General features: G+C 41.8%; 1 protein-coding gene across 3 annotated transcripts; it reads left to right on the top strand.

Moving 5' to 3' along the window:
* Positions 1–819: 819 nt before the first annotated feature.
* Positions 820–19,829, top strand: clcn7 (chloride channel 7). Of its 3 annotated transcripts, none has more exons than XM_079746713.1 (25): positions 820–1,032; positions 1,543–1,614; positions 3,255–3,320; positions 3,774–3,839; positions 4,001–4,133; positions 4,918–5,027; positions 6,069–6,149; positions 6,374–6,436; positions 6,743–6,826; positions 7,119–7,212; positions 7,807–7,871; positions 8,363–8,479; positions 8,593–8,650; positions 9,182–9,242; positions 9,877–10,018; positions 10,106–10,199; positions 10,892–11,073; positions 14,232–14,283; positions 14,902–15,029; positions 15,428–15,513; positions 15,760–15,892; positions 16,223–16,282; positions 16,742–16,918; positions 17,270–17,350; positions 17,746–19,829. In XM_079746713.1, exons 1-25 carry the CDS (start codon positions 919–921, stop codon positions 17,830–17,832), a joined length of 2,406 nt encoding a protein of 801 aa, XP_079602839.1. In that variant the 5' UTR covers positions 820–918; the 3' UTR covers positions 17,833–19,829. The 3 variants fall into 3 exon arrangements, with proteins under 3 accessions (XP_079602839.1, XP_079602838.1, XP_079602840.1); XM_079746712.1 differs by having other exon boundaries at positions 1,540–1,614; XM_079746714.1 differs by lacking the exon at positions 8,363–8,479 and having other exon boundaries at positions 1,540–1,614.
* Positions 19,830–21,264: the final 1,435 nt, after the last annotated feature.

The raw sequence follows: 21,264 nt of genomic DNA, 5'->3' as shown, positions 1-21,264 counted from the left end.
ACACTTTTCCGAGTGAAGCCAGCTATCACGAGATTCAATACAGCTGTATTTCACTGAATGCTCCTTAATCATCATATAGGGTTGTGCGGAATGGTCTTCCTGTTATAACTATGTCATGGTGGTCGTTATTTATAGGCCTGGGCTTTAATGGAAGCTCCATTAAACCTATATTTTCTTTCAAGAATGTAGACATTGTTGCATTTTCTTATATAAGTATTTGTATAAGAAAAAAGTATTTTCTTATATATCCACCCTTAAATACAAATATGATGTTTGTTTAAACTACTGTCCGCCACCAATAAGCAGCCATCATGGCTGTATATGATACCACAATGTTGAATAGAGCAGTAACTAAAGTTAATACAGTACTGCAACAAATACTTTTGTTTCAGAGTATTGGTTTTCTAATATATAAATATCTAATATAGAGTTTACAATATTGGGCAACAATAATAAACAATGATTATATAATAGATATTAAATAATGTCAATTTCACTCAAAAATATACAATCTCAAACTTTATTTTGTTTATAGATTATCACACTATGCGTTGGGGATATGTTTTGGGTTAATTTAAATCTTCTAGTGTTCTATGCATGGGTTATTCCTATTTTCAATCCTACCTGCAAAAAAAGGTTTGTCATGCATCGAGAAATAACTAATAATTTTTTCAGGTTGCCCCATTATTCTATACAGAGCATAAAGCATAGAGGCTTATTGATGTTCTAATAAAACTACAACACCCAGCACCACGCGTCAAATGTTTTTGTCCCTGCCTGCCACCCTTACAAAGCGTCACGAGTTCATGACAATATTGGTCATGGGGACATGAGATGAGGAGGAAAGCAGAGAGCTAGCTTGAATTGGCCTTTTGCTAAGTTTTCTTTGTTTTGCAGGTGGAATTTTTCGCTTAGACAATGGCCAACATTACGAAGAAAGTGTCTTGGTCCAGCCGGGCTGACGACTCGAACGCGACGGGGGAAGGAACGCCGCTGCTCAACGGTTCGGATCAGCTCGGGTACTCCAGACAGGTAGTTACTACTTAGCGTGCTTGTTTGGCTGCATATTCATCTGGTTGTCTGCTGTGGTTTTGAAGTAACCATTAGCCATGCCCTAAGAGGGGCCAGAGAACTCTGACAATGTTATTTGCTTTGATTTAATGCTTTATGCAGTAGGACGTTTTGCTAAGACTCAATGAAGGTACTTCCAGTGACTTTTTGCAGGGGTTGGCCGAAGGACTCAAGAAGTGGACAGATGATGAGTAGAGCTTGTATCACATGACAGGCTACTATTCGTCAAATAGTGTCTACCGTAAATAGAAATACTGGAAATGTCTACTTCCCTTTTGGAAATTCAATGATTGGAAATCGGGCTGTCATTCAAAGCTGCCACAACAATGTCACAGATAACAGAAATATGGCACACAACTCTCTTGTTTTGTACCGACTTTTTGTGTAGGAACTTATTTTAATCACTGCCGGCTGCAACACATTGTCATATATTTAAATGTAGAGTATGCACTGTTTTTTGGTTCATAGCAGTCTGGAGGAAGCATATCTCAGATAGGCAGAGTCAGCACGGTGGATATGGATGAAGAAATTACGTCAGAGGAGGTAAAGTCAGTTCAGATCCCTCTTCACTTTCTTCTGTCTGTCAATCACACTGGCATTCTATCCTCCTGCTTGAACTACAACTTCTGAAGCATTTGTCATCTGAAAACTTTTTTCAAACTTTCCTTTTTTTTGGAGACAAAATTCAACGCAATTAGCCTTAAAAAACAAGAACTGAACAAGAAAACAAAACAATGAGTAGGAGGAACGAAAACGTGTAAAATCCTATCTTCCATTTAAAAAAGGAGAAGGTTAGTCTACATGGACACTAATAAATCAAATCAAGATCTTATGACTGTCTTGCATGGTAATTTTGATCATTCTAATTCTGCCAAGACCAAAAAAATCACCCAAAGGAATCTTCATCTGCTTAGCTGTGGTGCTATGTATTGCTTTGGCTCATGTTGGCTTGATTAGAAAAGACTTTCCCTCCTGCATGTTATTGTGATTTTCAATGACTTTCACATTCTTCCATTTATTCCTAAATGGCAGACAGATTTACTGTTTACCTGATATGTAGCCTAGAATAATAATGTTTTTCTATGTGTGGCTTCAATCTCCAAAGTTATGCTCATTTACTTGCAGATTTCCTTCTTTCATGCGTTTATGACTGTGTTAGCATGCATGCTTCTTGACTATGTAGCTGGTCTTACGACAACTGTGAATTCATGTAGTTTAAATCATGCAAGTGTTTACTAAATGTCTTGTTCAGGATACTTATTTTTTTAGCAGAAAAACTTGACAAAGATGTTTTATTGTATGTGAAAGGTGAAGCTCATGATCGGAATACACAAATTACACAATCCTTCTGACTTTGATATCATCATCAAATTGTTTGGCCAGTTCATAATTTCGACTTAGCAAATAATGCTGAAATAATTCATTTATAGAGTTCATTTGTTGTATTATATCAGTTGTTGATGTAGGGTAGCTTTTAGCTAATGGGTAGAAACTAATTAAGGAATGCAATTACAGCTAAAAAGTCACTATTTTCAAATTAAACCATTTCAATATTTAACAATGAGCATGTTCACGCATGGACTTAAACACATTTTGATATATAAATTTATAATAAATACGGTAATTGTACCTTTTCCCTCTCGCTCAGTGTGGTATATTGGTGGTATAATGTTTGTAATTTATGTTTTTTTAGGAAGAAATGATAAAATAATAACTTATATGTTGATGAAGACAATTTTAAACTTTCCTTGTTGTTGCTGTGGTGTGAGTGAGTGTCTGTCCTGCGTTTCATACGTGAGGCACTGATTGTATCCATTTTCATACACCTATTTCAGAGGCATAAAATGTAGTAATGTCATTTTAAAATGCATGCACTCATCAATGCAAGTATGTAATCAGTTGGTCAATTGGTATAACAAAACCTACATACACAAATACAAAATGTTCACAATGCGATTGGATTTCGCTCTTTATACTTTGCAGAAATTAGGATGTAGTTAACCGCTACAGCAAGCGTACGTAGTACGTGGTCATTTGTGTGTATTGTATTTCATCTTGTTGTACAATATAACGGCCCTCTAATGTCTCCTCTGAGTCAAAGGTTTTGTGGTTCTGTTGCGCAGTGGCGTCCTCTGCTTCTTCAACTCTTTACCCTTCTGACCGTAACCCTCCAACTGTTTCAGGACTCATTAAGGGGCCGGCCAAAAGAGATCACGCACAACGAAAAGCTTTTGTCGCTCAAGTACGAGGTACAGCAGTGTTGCCCCCGACAATTGTCGCAATTAATTCTCACGTACATGCAAAACTGAATCCCACCTATCACGACAAAACATTAACAATGTGTGATTCTAGTGTTGTGTTAGTTCACTTTTGTGTTGTTCTTTTGCAAATAAAGGGATCTAAATTAATTTGGAGGTTAGGGTTTAGAGTCTGCATCAAGATAAGAAGATATAGCTAGGGAACATTGGAATCCACCTCATGTAGCTATGAAACTACTTCAACCATTTGATGTAGCTATGAAACATTTGAAACCTTTTAAATCAGTGCAACTGCGAAGCACAGGGATGTGATACTGACATAAACCCATTTCTGCTAAATGAACGACTTTTTCCTAGGAGGTTATTCAGCCATTATGTTGGCAAAGCAGACTGCAGCCTCATAAACTATTACTAAACGGTCTTGTTTATTTGGATGTGTTTTAGAGCCTGGACTATGACAACAGTGAAAACCAGCTCTTCCTGGAGGAAGAGCGGAGGATGAGTTATCTAGTGAGTACTCATACCTGGCACCAATTGATGTCAAAACAGAATAGATATAACATGAGGAACGTAACAATATTAGATAACCAACTACACCATAACTTTTTCATTGAAAGCAGACAAACTGGGCTATTTTCATATGGTGCACTCAAACATCTGTGTTTCTGCAGGGTTTCCGTTGTCTGGAGATCAGCCGCTGGGTGGTCTGTGGTCTCATTGGCTTCCTGACGGGACTCATCGCCTGCTTCATCGATATCTTGGTGGAGCAGCTGGCAGGACTCAAGTACAGCGTGGTCAAAGAGAGTATCCTTACTTGGCATAAAATGAACGACTGCCCGCACACTTACACACACGCACACCCCTTCATTGGTTGTGTGTTTTGTCTTTCGTTAATTATCAAAATAGTCATTATTTGGCCCCTCTTAATGATTTTGGTCGTCTTGGCACATAAACCAGCCACGGAAACACATTGCTGCCAATATAATCTGTTTTGAAATGGCATCAAGACTGACGGAGGTTGTGCTAAGCTGCTAACTCTCCAGAAGTTTCAGAACAATTTAGTAGAGAAGGGCTGTTTCTATTCGATTTTATTTTGCAAACTACTCGTAAACTACATGCTGCGTTCACTTATTCAGAGATCCTATACAATTCATCCTATTACTTTACAGATGCAAAATTATTTGTCTTTTATATTAAAATGAAGCCGATTTAATGTAACTGTTGGGCGATTTGGGAGGATTACCACATTGCCGACTGCTTGTCCCGCCATGTAGCCACAGTGTTAGGGGCACTGCCCTAAAAAGTAGGTCAGATCACATCCATCTGAAAATAATGGTGTATACACAATAACCCTTAGCTTGTGTGTTATCAGCCTGCACAGATTAAATAAACTTTGATCCCAATTTTACAATATTTAACTCGGTTCACCCCCCATGCATTGGACCCTGTCTAGCAGTGTCACCCACCGTCTGCTCAATCAGGTCCTCGCAGTCTTTGTTGCATTAAGGTCAACACTAGTGCCATGGCCCTCTCTCTTTAACAGCGCTGGCCTTATTAATTCCCTGACCTTTGACCCCCTCGTTTCAAGATATTGAGAAGTTCACCGCTGGGGGCAGTCTGTCCATCTCCCTCATTCTGTGGGCCGTCCTAAATTCTTCTTTCGTTATGGTGGGAGCCATCATAGTCGCCTTCTTCGAGGTAAGGAGATTCTCGAACACGTCAGGAAATAGTTGACTGAATTGTAATAATGGTGTATTTTGGAGACCTTTGTTTTCCCCCTTTTTGAGTTTGTTTTCTTGCCGTATCATTTGGGAGGCTTTGTCCAGAATTGCTTATTTATTTGTTACATTTCATGTTTTGCAACCTTACTTTTTCTTTGCTATGGTTTTCTGTCATTTCCAAGTTACAATCATTATACTTAGTGGGGTCTTGTATGATATACTTAGCTTATATGTCTTATATGTATTCCATGTTCTGTTTTGTTAAATAACAATTGCTTATAACAAGGTTGATTGCCATATGTACTGGGATACATAAGGCTCCTCCTACAACAATTAAACAATCAAATACAAACCAGTCAAGTCATGTATTTAAAATAATAATATTGTATTTGGTGCATGCTTTTATCCACAAAAGAACTATTCCAAGAGTCTATGCACTCTCAGCCTGGGTTGTCTCAGTGGGAATCAAACCTTTAACCTTAACTGTGTTACTGCCACCAGTTGAGCTAGACCGGGATTCAAACCTCTAACCCTGGAGTTGCCTTGCTCTTCCGGTGGGGCTCGATGGGAGCAAATAATTATCAAACTATCCAAGCACATGTTCATCATCACAGCTGTACATCCGAATATAATATGCCACAGAACATAGCCCTATATTAACTGTATGTCATAATGTGTGAACACTGTTTGATTGCTATACCTTGCTTGCTATGACAACGCCCAGGAGTGAGGTAGACCGGTGCTAAACAATACCTTCTACATAGCAACAGGTAGAATATTACTGAGTGACTCACTGTGCAGAAAGAGGAACCATGAGGTACTCCCCTTGGGAATTTCCTCTTCTAAACTCTACTACGACATGATGACCGTTGTCTCAATCGCAAACTCGAAAGACTCTTAATTTACCTCATCTATCTGCAATTACATGAACTACCATTTCCCCCCCCCCCCCCCCCCCCATATATCTTATTGTCTGTTTTCACTGTGTTCCCCTCCCCATAAATGTCTCCCCCGCCAGCCTATAGCCGGTGGAAGTGGCATACCTCAGATTAAATGTTACCTGAACGGGGTCAAGATTCCTAGGGTGGTGCGTCTGAAGGTATGTCCCAGAGAAATGCATCATTCCTTTGCCCACAGTGTAAATTCTAGAGGTGTGTGTGTGTGTGTGTGTGTGTGTGTGTGTGTGTGTGTGTGTGTGTGTGTGTGTGTGTGTGTGTGTGTGTGTGTGTGTGTGTGTGTGTGTGTGTGAAAAAACTAGAGAGTGAACGCTATATACTAGGCATACATTCAAATATACTAAAACACATTGTTTGTGTTCGACAGACTTTGTTGGTGAAAGTGGCCGGGGTCATCTGCTCAGTAGCCGGAGGCCTTGCGGTTGGAAAGGTGCACACAAACACACATTAAGCTAGTCCGAAGGGTTGCTTCACAGTACAACATTGCTTTTATTCTAATTGTTGGTTGATTACCTGATTTTATTTCATTGGTTTATTAATGATTACAAGTTGTGTATTATCAAGATCTTCTTAATGATTGACGGAGGTAGTTTTTTGCCTCCTTACTTTAGCTGAGGTTGTATGATAGGCTACGTAATGAGTTTTAGATCACATTCAAGCCCATGCCCCTACAATGCCAAACCATTACAGTGTTGTTGTTTTTGTTGTTGTTGATGTTGTCCCCTTTACCCTCCAGGAAGGCCCCATGATCCACTCTGGTGCTGTGGTGGCGGCGGGGGTCTCCCAGGGCCGCAGTACGTCCTTGAAACGGGACTTCAAGGTCAGTCCGCGGACCTCTGTCTTGTGAACTTATGTTTTGTGTCTGCAAGAAGGAAGCTATTAAATCAGTTCTTTAATTGATTAATCAGGTACTCTAGATCTAATTCGCTTTATATAACTAAAAGAAACGACACCTAATATCAGTCCCAGTACCAATTTTAATTTCTTTTGTTTTGCATAAGAAAAGTAAGTCTGTTTTTAATTATGTTAAATTCAGTGTCACAGTAGCTAAAATGTGTTCACAAAATGGTTGTTTATTCTTCAGTATGCTTCTGTGTGTTTCTTTGTTGTAGATCTTTGAGTATTTTCGAAGGGACACAGAAAAAAGAGATTTTGTTTCTGCTGGAGCTGCAGCCGGTGTTTCAGCTGCTTTCGGAGCGCCAGTTGGTAAATAGCACACGCACACGCACACACATCCAAGTGTCTTTGTCAAAATGTCAAACAAATATATATACCGGGTTCTTCCCACGATATTTTCACATGGTGACACAGGTACGTCCACCCAATCACACAAAGCAGTCACGGGCGGGTCACCCGCTGGCTTTGTTGCAAGGAGGGAAAACAGACGTATAACATAATTAGAAGTCATTATTTTCTGTTGTCCACTACTTTAATATTCTACTGACACTGTACGTATATTCACACAAACAAAAAAGGTTATTTTAGTATTTGAAACTTGTGGAATACTCTAGGGCCTTTATATGTTATTGCATAAACGACATAAAGGTTGCTAACGTTCTGGACATGTCCTGCATTGGAACCCTCTCTCTCTCTCTCTCTCTCTCTCTCTCTCTCTCTCTCTCTCTCTCTCTCTCTCTCTCTCTCTCTCTCTCTCTCTCTCTCTCTCTCTCTCTCTCTCTCTCTCTCTCTCTCTCTCTCTCTCTCTCTCTCTCTCTCTCTCTCTCTCTCTCTCTCTCTCTCTCTCTCTCTCTCTCTCTCTCTCTCTCTCTCTGTGTGTGTGTGTGCTCCTGGGGCTCTCAGGGGGCGTGCTGTTCTCCCTGGAAGAGGCAGCTTCCTACTGGAACCAGATGCTGACCTGGAGGATAGTAAGTAGTCAGCCTCATATCAACGTTCACACTATGGATGTGCAGTGCCACCACTGTCTGTGTCTGTTTGCGTTCGACAGTCTATCCTTTCTGTAATAGCATTCGGATAAAACAGAAGTGGGAGGGGCTCAACCCAGAAGTGGTGCTAAATAGAGGAAATGTAACATTTTAAAGTCTTAATATGTATTGACAATGGATTTGATTTGGCAGTTTGACCGAGACGTGGTCAACTTTGGTTGTGTAAACGGACAACAAAGGGGTTTTGTCCAAAACACTGACGGCAAGGGGGAGGGTGATAGTCCAACTTCTTTCCGGTCCGGGGTAGGTTTCCTGGGAGGCCTTCATGGGTAAACTGGGTCCTGGCTCGATGACAAAATCAACGAGTGCAGGTCCCCAATTCAATGTGTTCATTTCTAAATATTTACAAGGCCTATGCACGAATCACAGCTGTCGGCAGATTTCTTTCTAATATGCTCCTCCACTATCTACAGTTCTTCGCCTCCATGATCTCAACCTTCACTCTAAACTTCTTCATGAGCGTCTACCACAAAAACCCGGGGGAAATGTCCAATCCCGGTCTCATCAACTTCGGGAGCTTCGACAGAAACGTACCATCCTTGTGTTCATTCTGTCATTTGCTTACCGCAAGTCTTCTGATTCTAATTGTTCTTGGAGAGATGTGCATCAATGTTCATCTTTCTCATGGTTTTTCCTTCCTCAGAGTTCCTCGGAGTATAACCTCTACGAAATACCACTCTTCATTGGCATGGGAGCTATAGGTAAACCTAATAATACACTAAATAGATTATAATATTGTTCCTCAAGGACTAGGTTGCTAAGGTAAATGATTATATCCTTATCTATTGGTGTTCAGAACTTTTTGAAAAGAAGATTGAATGATTATAGATGATTTAGTACGATGAAAGCATCTGTGATAAATCCAGTTTCACTTGATGCATCTCCAAGTTTAGTGCCTAGATACAGTAGAAGTATTTACTGTAAAATGGGGCTGTCAAGTTTTGTTGGTTGGGTCGAATAGTTCTGGATATGCACCAAATTCTCATTGGTCGCACAGTCGCTGGTGTTACCTTTGTGTGGGAAAAAACACTTCTTAATCCATTATTTTGCAGACCGATGTATTTTATTTTTGAGGAATGGGCTATGTTGTTAGAAAAAACATTAATTATAAATAAGAATAATATTCGAGGGTCCGTAATTTCTGTTATGGTGGTTTTGCAGTTTCTGTTAAGGAATGGATTGTCGGTTGTAATTAGTGTTTTTGTTCTACCCTGTGAATGTGCTTTACCAAGGTGGACTTCTGGGCGCGCTGTTCAACGCCCTGAACTACTGGCTGACCATCTTCAGGATCAGGTACTGATGGGGCTGCTTCTCCTTCATCCCATCACAGGAAAGCTTCCAAACAGGACTGGATTAGAACTGGGGCGCCAACTCAAAAAATCGGACCCCACTTTTTTAACATTGGCTATGCAATGAAAATAGTCATTTAGATTATAATTAATTATAATCATATTTTATCAAAGCAGTACAAAAGTAAAACCTGCATCTTGACATCATTTACCAGAACCTTTTCTTGTCCGCTTTTAGCAGTTAATAAAAACAAAATTCTGCAGTCCACCTGCAGCGTTTACAGGAAGCAAAAGATTTGAACTATGAATGGATTTTTTTTTTACTCGCCTGTAGCTCAAACGATAGTAATAGAGTAATAGACTTCCTCTTAATAAATACCATGTTTTTGCAGCATTCCGTTTTTTTTATGTAACGCATGCATTGGCTGTGGAATTGATCCAAAGTTATGTCAGCCCATTTCCCGTTCCAATTTCTAAATCCTCTTCGAAACCAAAATCCCTGTTCATAATCAGGTCAGAAGAGCACTCACAATATGAACAAATATGAAGGGAAGCTCCTCAGTAGTTCTTGTCCACCAAGTGTATCATAAGAGTGACATGGCTTGAGACGTTGAACTGCCCTGGGATGCTCTCCTCAGGTACATCCACAGACCCTGTATCCAGGTGATGGAGGCCATGCTGGTGGCGGCCGTCACGGCAACCGTGTCCTTCATCATGATCTACTTCTCCAACGACTGCCAGCCACTGGGCGCGGACCAGGTGGAGGACTATCCCCTGCAGGTACACGCACGCACGCATGCACGCACGCGGACACAATTACATTCATTGTATCTTGAACAGTTTATTTTCTTTTTTCGCTCTCTGTAGTTATACTGTGACGACGGTGAATACAACTCCATGGCGACCACCTTCTTCAACACACCTGAGAAGAGTGTGCGAAACCTCTTCCACAATAAGCCAGGTAAGAGGATTGTGTTTGATGCGGAGAACAGTCAAAATATGCAATGCAGAAAGAGTAGCTGCACAACTGTCATGCTGCGCCGAGGGTGGCTCAATCTACCACCATTCAAATCTTCGATAGAAAGAACCTTTTGCAACAGTGGTCCCCGCCCACTGCGTGCACAGGAAGTGAAACCAACCAACTTCGAATAGACTTTTTTTATTTCGTTTCTTTCTTTCCTTCATTTTTTGTCAAGCCAAATAGCTGTGGTTTATATTCCTGTGCAGTTTAAAGAAGATTTTGATTTGCCTTCAAGTGATAAAACATGATGTTCCCATATGCATTTCAGGATATAAAGCCTGTAGGCTTATTTACATTAGAGGTTTGTGAGTAAAGAAATACACATTGGCATCACTTTATAGCTGATTATAAAATACAAGGAACCAGTCGCAAGGAACCGAGTACTGTGAACTGTAGCAGTTCCCTATAACAGTTCACGCCAATATTTGGGTGGGGTGATTTTGGTTGTGGCCAAGAATGCATAATAAGATGTAGCTTATACCACAGAGCGGCTTATATGTGGTATTTTAAAAACATACAACCCATTCAACCCCTCCTGCAGCCTATAGAAAATGTGTCATTATTTTCTAAAAGTACAACAATTAGCTTAACTTTCTGCTTTTGCCCCAAAAACCTCTTCTTCACTCCGGCAGGCTCCTATAACCCGCTGACCCTGGGCCTGTTCACCCTCACCTACTTCTTCCTGGCCTGCTGGACCTACGGGCTGGCGGTGTCCGCAGGGGTCTTCATCCCCTCCCTGCTCATCGGGGCAGCCTGGGGGCGGCTCATCGGCATCATGCTGCCCAACCTCTCCCCCAGCAGCTCCCCCAGTCAGGTACCGTCTCTCCTTTACTGTGTTCGTCTTTCAGGAAGTGCCATTGCACACAGAGATTGGGATTGTGGCGTCGCCTGAAGTACCACCGCTGGTGGCCTGGAGCCTTTCACCGATCAGGAAGTGCCTGGTTTAGGAATTGTCAGACGTGTCCGTACTGGTTCAGACGGTATTCAACACATTTTCTTGATGATAATTTAGGGCAGGACAACTTAGAGAAGGGACAGCTTTCAGGGTTTTAAGTTTCGACCATCTGTAATATTCCCTTTTTAACGCCCTTTGCCCGCAACGGCTAGGAAAATTCTGATTTATACATAAGGTCCCCTTTAAGATTATTGTATTTTGTGTTACTGTTAGTCTGAGGGTCTCTATTGTGTAAACCTAACAGGTGTGATGCGGACAGTGAGGACGTCAATTTTATTAATGCAGGTTGAAATTCACGTAATTCCATGCCACCGTTTAAACTTCAGCTTAGCCCTTTCCTTTTTCCCCCCCCCCTGACTAATAAGCCCCCATTATGGCCCAATCAAATCAGATTTCTGCATTCTCTAATTATGCCACTGCATGAAGCTGTAGGGAGCAAAGGTAGAGGCTTACTCATTTTCTCCAAATTAACCTCCTTAAAGAGTATTGGTTTCCTCAGTTTCCTGGCCCAAATTGATTGTCTATTAAAATCATGATATAAATCCTGAGGATTTTGCATAACGTGTTCATTGGTATGCCTGAGGTCAAGCATGTGGCACAGCGACAGGCCATCTGCTGGTTCAGCCTTTCACCATCCATGCCTTAGCCATGTGGTCCGTAATGTCCATGGCCACATTTTTTGTATCACAGTAGGTAATGGTGTCTGGCTGGTTTGCCTTGCAGAACATGATTCCAAACTTGACAGGTTTGTGAGCCGTGTTCTGTGCGAAGCGCTAGCATGCTTCTTTTTATCCATTGTGATATTCTCCCTAGGCGCATAACTTCTACATTTTTTAACTACTTTTCTTCAGAAAGGTGTGGCTGAGTGGAATGTTCCGGTTTTGTTATTTTAGTTATTCAACCCGCCCCCATCCGGCACAGAGGAGAAAATTGAAAAAGCTTTAATTGGCTTGTACCTATAATGGTTCATTCACACATTCACACACCGACGGAGGAGGTAACCATGTTGACTGCTCTCTCCTCGTTGGGAGGAGTTAGGGTTAGGTGTCTTGCTCAGGGACACCTCGACCCTCGAAGTCAACCCGCTCTAACTCCTCAACTTCCCAGCATTCACCAAAGGATAAGACTTGACTTTTTAAAGAGTTTAAAAGGTCTATTGTATAAAGCCAATACTCCATTGACCACTATTCATAGTTCTTACTTGTTTCATCCTGAAATTGTCGGTCAACTAAGATGAACAATAGCCTTCCTGTACTTTAAGGTAAACGATACCTATTGGCTTTTATAGTTCATTGAGTAACCAACAAGCCAACTGTTTGTTTTTAGCCAGGCGACATTTTGAAGTGAACCAAGTGTATGAAGTCACATGGGTCATGAACCCTTCATCCGCCACGGCCTCCGCCCTACACACGTACGGTTAATGTGTGCCGTCGCCCCTTCTAGTCTGTCAGCCGACTCCCTCAAGCCCCCACTGTCAGACCAAAGGGAAACAGCCCCTGTGCACTCCCCCGACGGCTTATGACAGAAGTGCTCTTTAATGATGAGTGTGTCAGTCATATCCTCGGGGGGAGAGCAGCCTAAAGCTTCATCAGAACAGGGGGCAGGGTGGAACAGCGCTGAAAAGCAGGAAAGGCACATTCCACTCACTCACCCCCGTCGCACCTTTCTCCAGGCAAAGCACTGACAGATGAGCTGATATAGTGGTGGGCCGGCTTAGCTCACGTGGTGCGGCGCGTTGACTTGTATGCCTTGCATGACTCCGCTGTCGCTGTGTGTATGTGCTGTTCCTAGTATGGCGCTTTGGGTACAAGCGTCTGATAAGTGGCCAAAATGTAAATGTATCAATATGACCCGTTATAGTTAATTGAACGCATAAGTCAAGCAGTCGCTGATGGTCACAAGACTATGGCAGCATTACATTTAGTACAGCTTTTTTATGGGAATAAAGTTGATGACGAGTCAGGTTCCATTACTTATAGCCTTCATATGTGAATGATGTCATACATGCACGCTTCTATTCATGCTGGCCATATATATTGTTTTCCTCTCTTTGGACTAATGTAGAACACTTCTCACTTTGTCACTTTGGGTAAAAGTATCGACTGAATGGTTAAAATGTACAGTAACTACAATGCATTCAGGTGTTACAATGACCACAATAGTATAAGACAGAAGGCCAACAAAACATACATATATAGCTATAAAAAGCATTTTACCAAATACCATACCTAATTCCATAATTGAACTACCAGGCATTTACAGCATGTGTCAAAAACTGCATTTACTTCAAGTCATAAATAATGTTTATTTGGAGTTCAATTCTACTTGTAAATAACAATCAAGTGTACAGTAAAGGTAGAACGTTCTTTCATTTGTAAAAATCTAGGAGCACAAGTTTGTCTATTTACTCTTCGCTTATATAGACTGAGGTCAATCTACCAGGTTTCATTGCTAAAATCGTGTCTATAAAAGCACCTGCCTTGCACCTGGTACCACAGAGCAGTGCCCTCTAGTGAAGTCTTGGTGTCACTACAACAAAAGTAGTCACAAAGACAAAGGTTGTCAAACAGTGCTCAGTTGCGCTGCTGTTCTAGGGTTTGTAGGAAGAACTAGTCTTCTATAATTCTATCATTTATTTGATTCAGAAGAATACAATTCAGAAGTAGGAAAAAACGACCAAGCCTTGGCAGTTTGTATATATGCCTACATGTGTTTTGAGTAAACAAAGACACAGCTAGGTGGAGCGGCTAGACTGGCTGTTAATGGCTTCACCAACTGTCACATATTGGAACGCAGGTACACTGCAAGAAGAAGGAGTCAGTTCGACAAAAGCCATGTCTGAAATACATGTTGACGTGGAAAATGTTATCAGCTAACCTTGGCTCTAAGCAAGCCGGCCAAACCCTTTTAAGCACATCAAGGTTGTTTCCCAGATAGGCCCACATTCTCTTCAGTGGAATAAACCTATGCAGCACTTTTTCTCATGTTTTCGCCGACACTCTGTGTTTCCTCTTCAGATCTGGGCCGATCCAGGGAAATATGCTCTGATTGGAGCTGCTGCTCAGCTCGGTACGTCATCATACAATATGAGTCATTATACCTTGTTTTTAAGCGCACTCATTAATAATGATAATTTGTGTGAATGGTTTTAGTTAGACATGTATATATGAATAACTTCTCAAATGATTACATGAACACCATTATTGACCACAGGTTATTGAAATGACGAACATACATCCCAGAGACATGTCTGTTGGCGATTGTATAATTTTAATAGTGACCGTTGCCTTTTAAAGACATGAAATTAATTGTGAAGTGCATCTTAATTCTGTAATATCCTACTTATCTCATGTAATTTACAAGTGACACAATCACAGCAATCACTGAAGAGTGATTGGACAGAGAAAAAGACATGAGTTGGGTTTGAATCTCTCCCTAGCCAAGCCTGCTGCTGTGAATGCAGAACAGGATAACCACCTTATGGTTGGGTGTTGAGCCATACCATTTCCACGAGTTGAGCTGAACAGGAATTTAGGTTTATTATTACAATTGGGTTTGAAAAAAAGCAAAAAAAACACTCCTTCAATATCTCAGGGCACTCATTGTTTGATATTTCATAACATGAAATCCATCATTTGGACCCTATGAATAAGTAGTCACTAGCGACTCTGTCCTCCCACCCTGCAGGGGGCATCGTGAGAATGACCCTGAGTTTGACCGTCATCATGATCGAAGCCACAGGCAACGTGACGTACGGCCTGCCCCTCATGCTGGTGCTGATGACGGCCAAGATAGTGGGGGATTACTTTGAGGAGGTAAGGGGTCGGGTTCACCGTCTGCCACTCTCTGGGTCAGGTTTCTATGGTAACAACCCACCATCACCTCTACTAAGATTACCGTCTGGTCAAGTTTACCTAGATCTGTTGTGATATGACATTGCATATTGCATCAATTAACTCGGAGATCAGAGATCACGTTTTATCTAACTCTTTCATCCGACAAAAGTTATCTATTTCGTAGATATTTTTGTATTTATTATTTATGACATGGCCCAGATTCATTATACCAAAATGCATATTTCCCAGAAGGCCGTTATATTTTGGGCCTGTACTGAATACAATGAATCGTTGCCAATTTGACCTCCTACAAGAAATAAACCGATAAGGCCTGAATCCTAGCGGTCAAACCCCCCTAAACACGGCTTGTCTTCTAGGGTCTGTACGACATCCACATCAAGCTGCAGAGTGTTCCCTTTGTGCACTCTGAGGCCCCCCCCACTTCTCATTGGCTGACGGCCAGGTAAGACCCCCCCTTCCACCAGGTCAGACCTAACGTCTGACATGTCCAACCAAGGAAATAAGCCATTTTGTTTTCAATCAACCTATTTTGCATTAGAAAGGCTTGAGACAACCAATCAAAGTGCTTTCTTTTCCTAGCAGATGGGAGTCTAATGATTACAAGAAAATAGGCCTTTTTGAATTCAGCAGAAGAAGAGGACTTGATATTTGGAGTTTTGTGTCCTATGCCCTCTGCCCCTCCACGCAGAGAGGTGATGAGCTCCCCGGTCACCTCTTTCAACCGGATCGAGAGGGTGGGCACCATCGTCGACCTGCTTAGCAACACCTCCACCAATCACAACGGCTTCCCCGTTGTCGTGAGCAACGCTAATGGAGATGAGGTAACCCATCTGCCAGATGGCCTGTGAACACGCTTCGGTCAGCGGAATCCAATCATTTGGACGTTTCCCAAAAAGTCTTGTTAGGGAATTGTGAAGTGACGCGAAATTCAAAGGACAGCTTTGGGACTCTGTGTTGTGGACATTTGATGCAAAAAGGACAAATGGGTCAGAGAAGAAAGTAAATGATTAAGAGCGTAGTACAGATAAGCTCCGACGTACAGTTACATTAACGAGCTGTGATCACAGGAAAGCTATATCAAACGTATGAGGAAACATTTTAAGCATCATCAAAAAGCGCCTTTCTGTTTCCCTCTTCTTCCTCTCCTTCAGCCAGCGAAGCTGTGTGGTCTCATCCTCCGCTCCCAGCTCATTGTTCTCCTCAAGCACAAAGTGAGTCTGTGTGTGAATCTCAGCAACGTGGAATCGTATTGTTTTGCAGGATGTGGGACATCCAAATTGAAGTCGTCTTTTAAAAGGCATTAATCATGATGGTTAAACAACACGTGGCTCTGTGTGGCCAACCCACTGCCCATGAACTCTACCAGCGAGGGCTCTCAGTCTGCTGTACATGAGCCTTTGGTCTCGCTGTTCATCTGCAGGCATGGCCGTAGACAGCTGTGAGGTCAGCCATGAGGATAAAAACTAAAATTAGAATGAATGAAAATGAAATGAACAGTATACAAAATCAGCGGTTGACATGTTCTCCGAGATGTCAATTAATTCCTTAATTCCGACTTGTGACTAGTTACTCAGTGTCCGCCGTGTGGTCGAGCCCGAGCACAAACCCCCCCCCCCCCCCCCCCCCGGACCACACTATTGTTCTAACCCTGGCTCGGGCCCTGTGTGCAGGTGTTCGTGGAGCTGGCGCGCTCCAAGCTGACCCGGAGGAAGCTGCAGCTGAAGGACTTCCGGGACGCGTACCCCCGCTTCCCCCCCATCCAGAGCATCCACGTGTCCCAGGACGAGAGGGAGTGCATGATGGACCTGACCGAGTTCATGAACCCCACGCCCTACACTGTGCCTCAGGTGGGTGCACCCGCACAGACACACACACACACACACACACACACAGACACACACCCTTTGAAAGATACAAAGGTCTTCAGACAGTTTTACCTTGACTACGATTAAGTGCTTTGAGCCTATAGTGAATGAATGAATGGTAGAATATACAAATTTATTTTCATTTTTCCACCTAAAAAATGTGTTGAGAATAAAATGTAAAGTGGTAATGGAAAGTCACATGTTGGTTATTGTCCCATAAATCCACATGTTTTCCATCCTTTCGCCATCTGCGCCAGTCTCGGACGTACCAGAAATAGTTGTGCTTCAGACGTCCAGATGAAGGGTTTTGTATGTAATGTCTGTTTTGTGCAGGAGACGTCTCTGCCTCGAGTGTATAAGCTGTTCCGAGCCCTGGGACTGCGCCACCTGGTGGTGGTGGATGATTCCAACAGGGTAGGTTCTGATTTAGCACATAATTGTTATTTTCTTTCCCCTCCCCGCTAATTTTAACACTGGCTAAACACGTGTTTGCTTAAAGAGCCAGTGAATCCACTGTTCCAGATAGATTCAAACACTTTTTGAAAAAATTGTTTGAGGCTCAGAATTTTAGCAGCGCTTATTATTTAGATAATAAGCAACGTTGTATATGATGTGCGTCACACACCGTAGGGTTATACTATAGAAGCCTAACCCTCGGAAGCAGGTATTGAATACATCGCTGCTCAGACAAAGCATTAGTATAATGCCACGCACACCGTGGCATTATACTATCTGTTTCCGAAAAGTTAGGGATAAAATGGCATAGAATTAATGTATTTTTTTTTATATACTTGCCTTCTTCCTCCTAGGTGGTTGGACTGGTGACTCGAAAGGATTTGGCCAGATACCACCTGGGTAAACATGGGCTGGAAGAGCTACAGCTGGCACAGACATAGAGTAATGGAGCCGGATGCTTCTCCAATGGACTCAGGTCTACATGATCAGAACCACCATCACAGGTTGCCTAGTAACACGTTGCCCCTAATTGTACTCCAATATCTGGGTCACTAAGACTTTGGAAAAGACTGCACTTTTTTTAAGGCAAAGTACGAAATTGTATTTATTATTGAAAGAAAAAATGTGTTTTGTAGCTGAGCAACATGAATAAAACTAGTCTTGTTTGTTAATTTGCAACAAAGTTAATTACAGTTGTCTTAGTTCAATTTCGGCTGTCAAGTTTCTGTTGGTATCGCCCTGACAATTTGTCAGAATAGAAAAAGTAAAGTCAAGCTTCCCTTATAGTTTTTATTTTTTTATTGAAATAGTTTCAGTTAAAATCCTGAATCTGACCAGTTGTGCGATTCCCATTGTCGTGCCCCATGGTCTTGAATCGACCTTTCCAGCCTCTGCTTCAGTCAGACCAGCTCCATAGGAGTCTTCACTTCTTTCTCTTCTTCTTCTTTTCATCTGGTTTTGCACTGCATTGGGAGGAGCCTTTATTTATTGTAAGTTATTGAAGGGGTGGGTTAAGCCAGTAGGCGGGGTGTCAGTAATGATATCTCCTCATTACTGACACCCTTTTTAAAGGGGTGCTCCAACAATTTTACACATCAAGGCTCCCTTTGGGGTACTGTGCAACCAGGGCTGGACGAGGCCACAGGTGTGCAGAGGAGGGTCTCCCAGTTCGTTGTTTGTTGGCAGGCAGTGCCTGGGCTGAAAAAGCCACTGGGGGCAGAGTCTTGGCAAAAAGCACTGGCATTTCAGATTTTTGTTTATTCAATCAAATAACCGCCTGCAGTTAATTACTGTTCTTTCTTCCAGCTGATAAAGTAGCTGGCAAATGGGTTATTCGTGTCTCCTATTATGTAATACAACTAATATCAAAGATTGCATTGTAGGTTGTAAAAAAAAGCGCACAAATTATTTCGAGACTCATTCCCTCTGCCCAAAATGGAGCCATGATGTGTTTAATCGGTTGAGTGCCTTTTTAGACAGAAGAAGGCTTCATTCGATTAAACTTAATAAGCTTTAGTTTTCTTTCCATTAATTTGCAGTGGGAGCAGAAAGGCGATGGCAGAGCTCTGTGTTTATTGTCAAACATATTTGCCTGACATAAAAGCTACTGAAAAGTTGAACAATTACTGGAATTGCTATACAGCATGGACACCATCTCCAAACACTTATTTGGCTCAAATGTTTCTCGTGGCGTTGTTCCATTGGCACTTTATGCCGTATCGGGCCTTTCTGATTCGCGTTTTCACCACCACTGGAACTTGAACATTATTGATAATGGTGGATATCATTGTGTGTCGCCTTCCGTCTGAAACAACCCTAATATATGAATCGCGTCTTTAAACGAATCAATCAAGACTATAATATAGAACTAAAAGTGTGAGGTTCGTTATGTCAAACACAAGGGTGTCATCAGTTAAAAACATAAGGGGTGAGCATGTCATACCTTCACACTGGAAGCCCGGTTGTAATGGAGAAGCTAATTCCAGCCGTGCAGGGCTGCAGTACCCTACCAAACTGTTCCAGTATAGTACGGATGGGTAAACACCACCAAATTACGGTTTTGACATCACCTTGAGCCACCATTTGAGCCAATCGGTTTACATCATAGGTCATCATAGGTCAAACACACCATTCAAAGTTCAGTCCACTCTGAATAATCAGTGTTTAATTCATTTGTTCGACTCCTTGTTGTCACAAAGGTACGGTTTACATTGAGCTGGTTTAGTCGTATTGGTCATTGTTCTACTTGACTACATTTGATCATTTTTCATTGAAACCTTTCTGTATTTAAGTTGTGATTTGCATAAACGATGCCCCAATTGCCACATTGTCCTGTTGTACAGATATGTTCAAAGTATAGACGATGGTGGATGGTTTTATTTTATGGTTCAATCAACATTTGTTTGTGAACTAATAAAGTTATTGGTTGTTAATAATATCCCCCCTGATTTACTTGTTCACTAACTATAAATAAGCGGCTGCATCTGTTACGAGCATTAACTCTCTTCAGTTCAGTTAAGGTAGATGTTGTATCGGCACATTTTATTTTGTGTTTTTAGGTTCAGAAATTAATAAAACTTTTTTCCAGCTGTGAGTGGTTGTTGTTAAGAAAACGGTTTAGTGTGGTTTAAAATAAATGAAACGATTCTCTAGTGTTGAATCAAATTTCAGATGACAAGCTGATGGCTACTCTGTTGTATGCTGTATGCAGCTGCAAGGGTCTTTCTACCCATACCAGGTACGATGGTTAGGTTTCTCTGTGCCTTCCTAAACAAGAATAATGACGTTGAATTGGCAGAACATCTATACAAGGGGAGGATGAGGGTATTAGGAACTTTATGGATCATTCTTTGTGCCAGCGATGGAAACCAATTATGCCAGGGAAGGAAGTCCTAAAACTCATCCATCAGTGACATTTTGAGGGTGGCTATCGGTGAAAGCTAGAGGTCCAAGGACAAGTTTATCTCCTCCTGGATCACCTTGTCACAACAGCTTTTAAAGACACATAGAGAATAAAACAGCAGTGAGTACTGTATTCATCTCATAATTATTTAATTGAAGTGTAAAAGTGATTAATATTTATTTTGGAATGCAAAAGTACTGTGTGAAGAGGGTGATTCCAAGCTTACCTGTTGGCTACATTTAGTTACCCTAATCAATCTTTATCATTCAGACTCTTACCGGTCATTCGCGATATCTGAGCTGCTCACAAGTTGAGCTGCTACTAAAGGGACACAAGAGTGCCATCTTGTAGCCTACATTCTACAGTCGTTGCCATAGACATGAACTTGGATGATCCCACTTGTAGTAACTGCCTGCAGTTTGATTGAATTGCTATCGTGATGAATGTGAAGAGGTGTTCATGGGAAGTGGTGGTGCCCGGTCATCACTGTCATCCACTGCCCAAAGACCTGCTGCTCCAACACTGAGCAGGACTGCAGACGGGAGGCAGCAGTGTGGTGGACCACTTCCAGGTGACGGGTACTTGGTTCTAGTGTCAATATCTGCCGCCTAAGTGTGTGGTCATCCATATGCAAGAGGACCAACACCCTCTGTTATTTAAAGCCATCAGAAATCCCTAAGTGGCTTTAGATGAAGAACTCTTCTGAATCACTCATCTAGTCAAAGCTGACGGATCAGCACCACGGCTAGCTCCACAGCCTGGGGACTTGGGTCCAGGGTCCATCAGAAACAGTGTTCCATGTCTCTCTCCGGACAGTAACAGACATGAAGGTGCTTTAATTGATTAGGAAAGGCATCCCATTACAAAATGACTCATTCACAAGTGTAGATAGGCTGGTTGACCTTATTTGACGTTATTTTGCTGATATTGTATGAGGCATTTTGCCACCATCTCATCTAATTCATCTTAC

The sequence above is a fragment of the Pollachius pollachius genome, assembly GCF_949987615.1.
Source record: "Pollachius pollachius genome assembly, chromosome: 11".
NCBI classification, from domain to species: Eukaryota; Metazoa; Chordata; class Actinopteri; order Gadiformes; family Gadidae; genus Pollachius; species Pollachius pollachius.
The sequence above is the reverse complement of the archived record's forward strand: the minus strand, read 5'-3'. Positions and strand labels throughout refer to the sequence as shown.